Below are 10,233 nucleotides of genomic sequence, written 5' to 3' on the forward strand. Positions count from 1 at the left end.
TAAGGATGTCTTGAAGGAGATCTCAGTGAAGCAGAAGTGGGACTTGGACGCCATTAAAGTCTCCAGATTGGACCTCAGGAAGCTTAGGTTTGGGACCTCTAACCGGTACGAGTTCCGAGTCGGAATCGGAAAGACTCACTTGTCGGCCATATTCTCCGATGAAGTATCGTCCTGGAACAACTTCAGGAATCCGACAGCCGATTTGGGTTCTCTACTCGATGAAGTTCGCTCTTTTGCTCTACTCGACACCTTCAAATTGGAGGGTCCTTTTGAATTGCGAGTCGGCGATTCCAATTATTCTTCCCTGTTATTGCCGGTACGACCCTGAAATTGAGATGCTTTTTTCCTTATTTCAATTCTGTGCGACTAGATTGATCATGATAAACTGGGAAAGTGGAGATCAAGTTAGTTTCTTTTTTCCCTCAGTTGTGGTTTTGCTTTGTTCGGTTCTGCGGATAACTTGTTCAAGCATTTCATTTGTGATGATTGTTTGATAGAAATCCGTGTTAGAGATAGGAAAAGATTTTTTTTCCCTTCCTTTTTGGGATTAGAAATCATATGAATTCCTTGATTATTTTGCTTCTATTCTCCCTAAAAATTGTTCTTATCGTATGGCTTTGGTATTGTTTGTTCTTTTCCTGGAATTCTACTTCCTAGTATTTTCATTTACTTTTGCGGCTCAGTTATACCCCCTTTGACATTGCACATGTTGTCTTTGGAATGGGACTTTCGTGTCTATTATAGTTTGAATTTTTTCTTTGAATATGTTGATAGTCTTATTTGCTTGTGAATAGCAGACTCACGTTGTGATATTTCCAGATGAACCGTACACATGCTGGGTTTAATCGGATTCTTGTTGGTGAAGGCATCACAATCGAAGTAAGAGGTGCTCAAGAAGTCTCCGCCTTTCAGGCATCTGATTTCAGTTCGACCGTGAATGTAAGCCACGAGATTGGGAACGGGAAAACCGAGTTTTGGCCCATTCGGCATTCATTTTGCGGAGTGCTAGTTCAAATTCAAGTCTTTGGATCTGCAGCATTGGCAGCATACAGGACTAAAAACCCTGATAATTGCATTAAAACCAAACGTATCTCGAAGGAGACGATTGAGCTTCTGGCAGAGAAGTGCTATGGTAATAATATACACAAGAAGCGAAATTGCCCTGTGGATTCCTTGGGTTTGAGAATAGCGATGCTTGAGAAAGTTCTGAGAAGCTATTTTGGTGAACGCCTAAACGGTACAGTTGGCCTTTTTCGAGGAAAAATCAGCGCTTTGGCTCTTATCCGGTTCCAGCTTGAGCTGGAAATGGATTCTAGAAGCAATGATACTCAGCAAGCCAAAGCAAGTTGGAGAACAAGACCCTCTGTTGAAAGGGTTTGGTTTGATGTATTGGCAAGAGTTGAAGCAGAGAGGTTGAAGCTCCTTGTGGCTAAGGAGACAAATCCTTCCTTTGTAACAGATACAGCTGGATGGAGTAATTTGTCGAATATCTCCTTTACGAAGTTCCCATCTCTTCTTGTTCCTTCTGAGGCTTTAACATTGGATGTCAAATGGTAGGTAGGTGAAATCTCTCCTTGTAAGATAAAAGATGAGATTGTGCCCTGTTTACTTGTTCAATCATAACAGAGTGCATCTCTACGTGTTAATTGTTACGGAAGCTCATAACTGCCTTGTAAATAGGTTATTCTTTTTATTAAAAAGAGAGAAGAGATAATAGAAACTATAGTTTTTACTTCTGGAATCTGGTGATTTGAGCTAGTTCTGAATCTGATATTGCTTTGTTTTTTACTATGGAGTAAGTTACTGCTTTAGCTGCTGCAGGGACATTTCCATAGATCGTTGAATTAATTGTTAGAGAAATTGTAAGTTAAAAACTCCAGATTCATGGGATGATGTGGGGGTGATGATGCTTGTCGATGAGCATTAATTTTAGGAATGAGAGCCTATGGAGCTAAGATTTGTTCTTTTCTTTTCTTTTTTTTCGTTTTAAAATTTTTCTGATGCAATTTTTGAGGAGGGCATGGTTCGAATCTGGAACTGGTTTCTGGTAGCTTGGTCTTCCCTACGGGAACAGGGGATACAGATAGAAGTACATCATCATTAATGGGACTCTTGTAATGACTCGGGAAATATCGAGTGTAATCGACTAGGATGGATGGTGTTTGTTAATTTATATGTTTAGAGAAGTCTTTTATAATCTAAATTGGTAGAAAAAAGAAAAAAAAAAGAGGAAATATTCAAAAATAATTGCATTGTTAATAATTGGCTTCAACACAAATTGCGAATTATAAATTGTCAGCTCTTAAATAGGAATAAAGGGCTGGATAGCAGAAATCATCCGAATAAGCAATATTTCTTCTCTGATATATCCTCCATTGGACTATCTACACAATAAAAACTTTTTGTTATTGACATAATTCTAGCAAATTCTTGCTGTTCCCACGAGTATCAACGACAATACTTAATTCATTTAAGTGAACATGCAAACAGTACCATACAACATAACTACATCAGCACTAGGAAAATATATAACCTTTAAACCTGGCAATCCCTAATGAATCCCACGGCCAAATTTTTATTTCATGCTTTGGTGTCCTTGGAAAGATCATCTTCCTTAACTTCCACCTTCTTGTACTTGTACCAAGATGCACACATGACATAGATCCCAAGATTCAGCACACTCAGCACAGACAACAGCCAATAGAAGTAGTTCAACTTGTCTCTGTTGAGGTTATTGCTGGCCAACCATCCACCACTCACTTTGTTAACCACCTCCACAACCACTGAGCTCAAGAAGTACCCAAAAGCAATTGAGCACCATGAGATGGCTGTGCTGAGAGACTTCATACCATCTGAGCTCTCTTCATAGAAGAACTCAAGAAGCCCAACAACAGAAAACATGTCCGCGGCTCCGAAAATAGCGTACTGCAATCCCAGCCAGAAGACACTAATCGGCAGAGGCTCAGTGCTGTCGACCATGTTGTGCTGGAAAGCCACAGACTTGCGCCAGGTCTCGACGACTCCGGCTACTGCCATGGAGACGGCCGAGAGGACCAGCCCCACGGCTATGCGCTGCAGGTGGCGAATGCCGGTGGGAATTCCTGTGATTTTTCGGGCGATTGGCACTAAAATCTTGTCGTAGATCGGGATGAGGATGAACATGAACAGCAGAGGGATGATGGGGATCGAAGCGCTGGGGATTTTGAAGCCGAAGAGATCGGTGTCCATGGTGGTGCTTTGTTGGATGGAGAATGTCTGGAGTTGAGCCATACACGTGTTCATGAAGACAGTGCTGAAAATTATGGGAAGCATGCGAATTAGGATCTTTGTTTCTTCAACTTGTGTGACTGTGCAGAGTCTCCATGGTCCTTGGGGTATTGTTGATGATGCATCGTCGCTTCTTATTGCCACTGCTGCCCGGTCCAAGAATCTAGGAAACATTTTATGAATATTTGGATTCTATATGTTATTTGTATTTATGAAGTTGAGTTGAAATAATTTGTCTTTTATGGAAGCTTCAATGTGATACCTGAATTGCTCTGTTCTTTGAATAATTTCGTTATGTAAAGCTGCTTCTTTGTCGCTCTGAATCTCATGCAACTCCCCTGCGTTATCCGGTATGGCAAGTTTTCGGTTCCGATAGGCAGCCACGAAAACCTATATTAAACAACAATAGGATGAAAAGATTATAAATAAACTATACTGAACAAAGAGCTAGCAGCAAAACAATTATCATAACACTATCAAGTTTTTTTTTTTTTTTTTTTTTTTTTTTTTTTTTTTTTTAGAACTTCTGATGTCAAATTTTTGAGTTTTTACACAAGGATTTATAACTCCTAAAGTGACATATCCATTATTTTTAACCGGTCAGAACTTCTGATGTCAAATTTTTGAGTTTTTACACAAGGATTTATAACTCCTAAAGTGACATATCCATTAAAAAGGAGTTTGGTGTTTTAGCCCTGATTTTTTTTTTTTTAGTGAGTTGGTTAGTTGTTCCTCATCGCAAAACATCTTTGAATTTAATAAAATATTGCCTAGTGTGCTGCGATGTGTCAAGATTTGAAAGAAAATGCTCTCATGCATGTAACATGACATGTTTCATATTCTATTCTTATCTTCAAACGAGCTCACATGATGTATAAGTGCATTTCTATTCAAATTTTAATTGTCCTTGGGGATTTGGAACCTTTTATAATTAATAAAATTTAAAAGGTAATTTACTAGAATTAAAAGTTTAGAGAAAATTAATTAATCATAAAAAATTAAAGGGACAAAAATGCCAAGTACTCTAATGATCATATAAAAACATTGCACAACAAATTAACTTTGCTATCATGGTGGTATTTTTTGGTTGCATACCTGTAAGAAACGAAGAAGCGGGCTTCCTTTGGGGATGTTATGCCGGTACAAGGACTTGCCCATGCAAACAAAGACCGCGGCAAACAAGACTGCTATAGTGCAGACACCAAAGGCCCAGTCCCAGCCCTTGTTGGTGCTAATCCACACCACAAAAGTGACACCAAACATAGCTCCAATTGTGAGGCTAAACATGAACCAGTTGAAGAAGCTGGAGAGTTGGCTTGCTTCCTTGGGGTCCTTCTCGTCGAACTGGTCGGCTCCTAAGGCCGGCAAAGCTGCCTTGACTCCGCTAGTACCCAGCGCAATCAGATAAATTCCTCCATAGAGAATAGCCAATTGACCTGTGGATGCGTTCTCGCATAGTTGGTTCCTCTGGTCCGGTGAAACATTTTTGCATGGAAAGGGTCTTAAGTCCGGAAGGTGTGCTTGTACCGTCAAAAGGACATATCCCTATACATTACACCAAATTAGTCAATCATCAATTGTCACATTATTGTTTTTCTAATTACAAATTTCATTACAACTCAATGAAAAAATCTAATAGTAAATTTATATCTGACTCAAACTTAGAAGGGTAGAGTTGAAATCTCCACTTCAAGTTTAAAAAATTGGTATTACTTAGGCTAATGATAAATTGTGATGCTCAAAGGCAAAATTCATTGTAAACCACAAAAAAGAAAAGAAAAAAAAGATACTTTCACGTGTTAGAGACTTTTGCCTAAATCGCGCGTAGTCCAAGAGAGGCTAACTTTTATCACAAACTTTTGTTTGTCAAGTGGGATGGCAGTTTTTTTGATAGTACGAATTAAGCAATATTGTCTCAACTCTCTACTTTAAATAAAATAGTCCATCCTTAAAGAAAAAGTGGTTAAAGAAATAAAGAAATTATTACACTACAAATTGTATACTATACTTTGTTTGGTCTCCTGTAATTTTATATGCAAGTTGCAACTAGTTATTTGATATGCAAGCCCCCCAAAATAAAAATGATAATAATAATAAGCAAGTTGCTTTCAAAATTTTCTTCTTGTCGTACATTTGTGTTACTTAATAATGTTGTTTTGCTATTGTTTAAGGTGACAATTTTGTATATTTATCTCCTGCTTTTTTCGCTTAATGGGTGGATCAAGCTAATTTCAAGAAGCGAGCTATAAAATTTTTAAGTGAAACCGGAAAAAGACATCTTTGGACCTTTCACGTGTTAGGTGCTAAGCACAATGACTAATTGTACTATAATATTCATATACTTGCATATAATTGGCTTCATTCGTTATCAAAGAAACAAATGATTACTTCTTATTCGCCGTAAAGGTCAACGATCTCCTATGTTTCAATTAAAAAAAATCACTTTTCCTACCAAAAAAATTAAAAAAAATACTTTAGTCCATCGCTAATCATCTCAAAATATATTTAGTCCTTTAGTTCATATAATTATACCCATCAATTCGTCACTTTAATTTGTAGTGGCAAAAATACATGGGGACAGATAATTGTTAGTTTACGAAATCATACTCATGAAATCCCCCAAAAAATAGTGACATAACACTTTGATTCTCTCCACTTCTTTTTTCTTTTTCTTTCTTTTGCGTCTCTTTTTCTTAAAAAAAAAAAAAAAAAAAAAAAATCTCTAAATGATAGCGATGGAAACTTACTATCAGTTCAATGGAGGCGAAGATGACACAGGTCTTAAATCTTGACAAATATGTGTCAGAGATGAACCCCCCAACAAGAGTCAACAAAAATGCAGTTCCCATGAAGTTGGTGAGTGTTGTGGACGACTTTGTTAAGCTGAAGTTCATGTAGCCATAGAAGTATGTCACCAAGCTTATCGCGTTTGCGATAAAAGCCATGTTCTCCAGACCCTCCGTTGCTGCGAAACCACATCACTAAACCTTATAACTATACATGTTTTTGAATCAGATAGTATATTTAAATTATGGTCATTAAATAATGACCAAAAAAACTAAACTTACCATAGACAAATAGTGTAGCTCTATTTCCTCCCAGTTGCTTGGCTTCTATCTTAGGCTGGGCTTTACAATCTCCGCAGATACCCTGCTCAAACATGTTGCAAAAAAAAAAAAAAGGAGGTTTGTAGATTAGCCTGAAGAGAAATATGTAGAAGTATTTCAATGAAGAAAAAGTGGCAATGGAAGATATTGTATTTATGATAACAAAGCTCTCTTGAAACAGAAAAGAATTATTGGCTGTTCTGAGACTGGTAAGGACAGGAAGATTTGGTCGCTCGGATCAAAAGAATGGTCCAAAATTTAAACTAGAAAGTTAATTCGGAACAAAGAAGGGATAACCAGTTACCATTGTGTTTTGTGCAGCTCTTCAAGAACCAGAAGAATGAAGGCTATACGTATATTAATTGGTTTGTTGATGACTATTTTTATAGAGTCGAACTATGGTTTAGATATATAATATACACTATACATGTATACATCCAATGATTATCAGAAGGGAATCCACATTGTGTCCTCTTCGTGCTTTAAAAATGAAAACTGTTTATTTTATTTTATTTGTTTTTTTTTTTTTTTTTTTTTTTTTTTTTTTTTTTTTTTGGTTTTTTTGTGTGTGTGTGTTGAGAAAGACTAAAAAGAATTATTGGCTACGATGGTAGAATGGCTAATCTGGCTATTACTATGGCATTTGACAAGCTTTTTTTTTTTTTTTTCTTCTTTTTTTTTTTTGTTCTAACTACAAGTGGTATCCTTATTAAAAAAAAAAAAAAAAAAGCCAAAACAAATGGGATCAATTGTTTTTCAATTTAAATAGTTGGCAATCCATACTTCATACTTTCAACTTTCAAGGCTTCGAGTTATTTAAGGAACAAGAAAAAGACATTCAAATTTATTGTCTCTCTATTCTTTTGCTGAAACTCGCGTTTCTTATTAGATAAATCATAGAGGCTAGTGAAAGGGCGATTCTAGTCCATAGAAAGATATGTAATATTCGTATTCCAACCAGACAGATTCAGACCATTTGTCTATCTATTAGGTTCTCTCTCTCTCTTAAATTTACAACTTTAAACTTATAACTAAAAGAGTTTTGTTCATTTTTTCAATAATGAAACCAATTTTGAAAGCGTGAAAATTCCTTATTAAGAAAGGTTACTCCATATCTATAAATTTGAAGCCGTTAACAATTAGCTATTCATATTAACATCAATGTAAAATTATATATGTACGATACACATCACCGTCACATAAATTAAATTTAACAAGTATAAACAAGAAACTTAAAGCATGGCATAGATTGGGGTTTTTTTTTTTTTTTAAATATATATATTTTTTATTAAGGCATAAATTGAGGTTGGCAAGGCGTGCTTTTGGGACTTAGAGAATCATAATTATCATTTTATTTGGATGTTAAGTACACTTCAAACATTTGAATTCCAATTTAACAAGAATAAAATTGCCGGCTCTCGTTCACGGTCCATGTGGCTTAATACACTCAAGTCCTTAATATATAAAGATGCCGCGCCATTTTTATCTTTTTCTTTGGCTTTTTTTTTTTTTTTTTCCTTAATGATTAAAAACACGTTTAAGCACAATTTGAACCGGCGCAAATTACCAAAACATCCCTACTTCAAATACAAGTTCTTGGCACGTATTTGGATATCCAATCTTTGTTTGCTGGGTATTGCAACACCACTCTCACTCTATAAACATCAAAATGTATATAAATGTTTTTTATTTTTATTTTTATTTTGGCTAATTGATGACCCCAATAATATGATGAATTAAAAATTCAACTTACAAGCTATTTACTATCATATACATTCAATATTGGAATATCGTACGTCCAAAAACTTTTGTGATTATCTATGTGTGGATGATCACATGTAAACGACAACTCTGATAATGATTTTAACCACTATTACATTCATTGATCAGGTTGACCAAAGAAAACCTAGCTAGTAGCTACTCTTGCGTTGACAATATTTCGAACAGCAATACAGCATCATCCTGCACATGCTGATCTAAACAATAAACAAATCAACATTCATATTATGTATGTTTAACACACAAATTACTTTAATAATTTTGATAAAATTAAAAGGGTTGCTTCTTTCAAATTTATTAAAAAACATTGAACATTGTGATAATTTTCTCTCTTTTTGTTATATTTAAAATTATACAATTATCAGCCCATGACTCGACTATTTGGTTTTCAACTAGTGTTTTTACAACAAAAAACTTATATTCCATTAAAATAAAAAATGCAAACAAATAATTTTTTAAATAGTACCATTAGTCATTCTTTTTTTTTTCATTATTTTAAGAAAAAATTTCCCCCACAACTACATTTATAAATTATTTGATACTGAATGTGCGACATTATTGGCTACAAAAATGTGAAACGAAGAAAATATGTCAAATGTCTTGGCAAAAAAAAAAAGTACAGTTGGCCTAAGTACTACTAATTAAATGTTTTGATCAATAAAATAAAATAAACACGAGGTTCGTTAGAAGGGATGTATCAAATATGTAATCAAAACGGAGTTTTGTTTAATTACCAAAAAAAAAAAAAAAAGGAAATGGAACTATGGAGCTAATTTGTTCATGTTCGTTTTGTCTGTTAATGGAATCTTAACGATGTTTGTTGACGCCATAAGCTTTTAAAGTGGGGAAAAAAAAAACGAATGACATATGTACTTTAATTAGCTTATTAAATTATAACTGCCGAAAAGATAGTTTACGACCGATTGAGTTTTCTTTTCCTTTTGTCTTGTACTACTCAACTGGAATTTTTTGTTGGTTGGTAACGTCACTACTGTTTTATCATCATACGTTAGAGCCATTTACAAAGAATACTCCACCAAGTAGATTCCTGTTCGATGGTAATTAGATGCCTCTAACGCTTAGCTAGGGGTAAAGCGTGAAGAAATAATCTATGTTAGCACCGTTTTGGAGTTCGCAAAAGCCTTTGGAAACAGTTTTAAGCATTAGCAAAGTTTTTTTTTTTTTTTTTTTTTTAGTTTCTCTAGTAAGATTAGAAAAACTAAATTATCGGTAATTATTTATTTTTTAACCGTTAAATTTATTAAAAATTATCTGTTATATATACTTTTTAATATAATGTGATTTTAATTAAATTTAACGGTTAAAAATTAACATTATTAATTTTAAAGTCCATTAGAGAATGTCCCTTTTCTTTACCTATTGATAAACGTCAGATTTCAGAAGACCAAATGCTCATGCAAACAAGTTTTGATCTGAGAGACTACCAACTACATTTCCAAGAAAGTACATACACCGTCAATACTTGAAATTGTAAGTAGTTTTGGGCATGACTTAATGGTTTTTCTACACTTAAATGTAGAGTTTAAATACCCACTAAAGAAATCTCTGAAAACTTGTACCCTAAATTATGTACATTATTTCAAAATCTCCTTTATTTTTTTAAAATAGTTCAAAACATTTCCCGATTTATAACAAATCATTTAAAACGCTTCGTTCCGTTTAAATCTGTGTATAAGACTAATGAATTTGCTGACGTGGCATTCATTAAAATATATAAAAAATAATTAAATATTAAAAAAATAAAAAATAATAAATAACTTCAATTAAAAAAACCTAAAAACATTTCTAAAAACTGTAATTTCTAATTTCTTTTTTTAAAAAATCCCCTATTCTCCTCTCCTCCTAACAATTTCAACCACTGATGAAAACCTTAATCCTTGCTCCAAATTTCCCCGAAGGAATCACCAAGCGCATTTGCCAATTTGCAATTTCCTATGTTGATTTCAAATTGTATACGAAAAACATAAATGCACAATACCAATTCAATTACATTTCAAATGGTAAGTCACGCGATTATATCCATAGCCTAAGGGAGACATTTTCAGATAAAAGTTCAAAA

The 10,233-nt window shown here is 34.4% G+C and overlaps 2 protein-coding genes across 3 annotated transcripts in view; one reads left to right on the plus strand and one right to left on the minus strand.

The window, feature by feature from the left end:
* Positions 1–2,701, plus strand: part of LOC112090314 — a 2,989-nt gene extending 288 nt beyond the window's left edge. Inside the window, exons 2-4 of one of the 2 annotated variants that reach the window (XM_024161317.1) lie at positions 5–316; positions 820–1,557; positions 2,646–2,701. In XM_024161317.1, coding sequence (XP_024017085.1) covers positions 5–316; positions 820–1,557 — 1,050 coding nt within the window. In that variant the 3' untranslated portion in view covers positions 2,646–2,701. The remainder of the gene's footprint in view (positions 1–4; positions 317–819; positions 1,558–2,645) is intronic. The other variant, XM_024161318.1, reaches the window with a different exon arrangement.
* Positions 2,441–6,708, minus strand: LOC21397580 (protein NRT1/ PTR FAMILY 4.5). Its single transcript, XM_010091628.2, has 6 exons — positions 6,679–6,708; positions 6,336–6,417; positions 6,015–6,232; positions 4,363–4,812; positions 3,530–3,657; positions 2,441–3,430 (listed from the first exon to the last, which is right to left on the minus strand). The coding sequence occupies exons 1-6, from the start codon at positions 6,679–6,681 to the stop codon at positions 2,581–2,583; spliced, it is 1,731 nt and encodes a 576-aa protein (XP_010089930.2). The 5' UTR covers positions 6,682–6,708; the 3' UTR covers positions 2,441–2,580.
* Between the last annotated feature and the right edge of the window lie 3,525 nt (positions 6,709–10,233).

The sequence above is a fragment of the Morus notabilis genome, unplaced genomic scaffold, assembly GCF_000414095.1.
Source record: "Morus notabilis unplaced genomic scaffold, ASM41409v2 Scaffold250, whole genome shotgun sequence".
NCBI classification, from domain to species: Eukaryota; Viridiplantae; Streptophyta; class Magnoliopsida; order Rosales; family Moraceae; genus Morus; species Morus notabilis.

Coding starts and splice junctions, on each gene's coding strand:
- LOC21397580 (XM_010091628.2), bottom strand. Junction 4,813..6,014: donor TCGCCTCCATTGAACTGATA/GTAAGTTTCCAT, acceptor TGTAATGTATAG/GGATATGTCCTTTTGACGGT. Junction 3,658..4,362: donor CGCTTCTTCGTTTCTTACAG/GTATGCAACCAA, acceptor TGTTTAATATAG/GTTTTCGTGGCTGCCTATCG.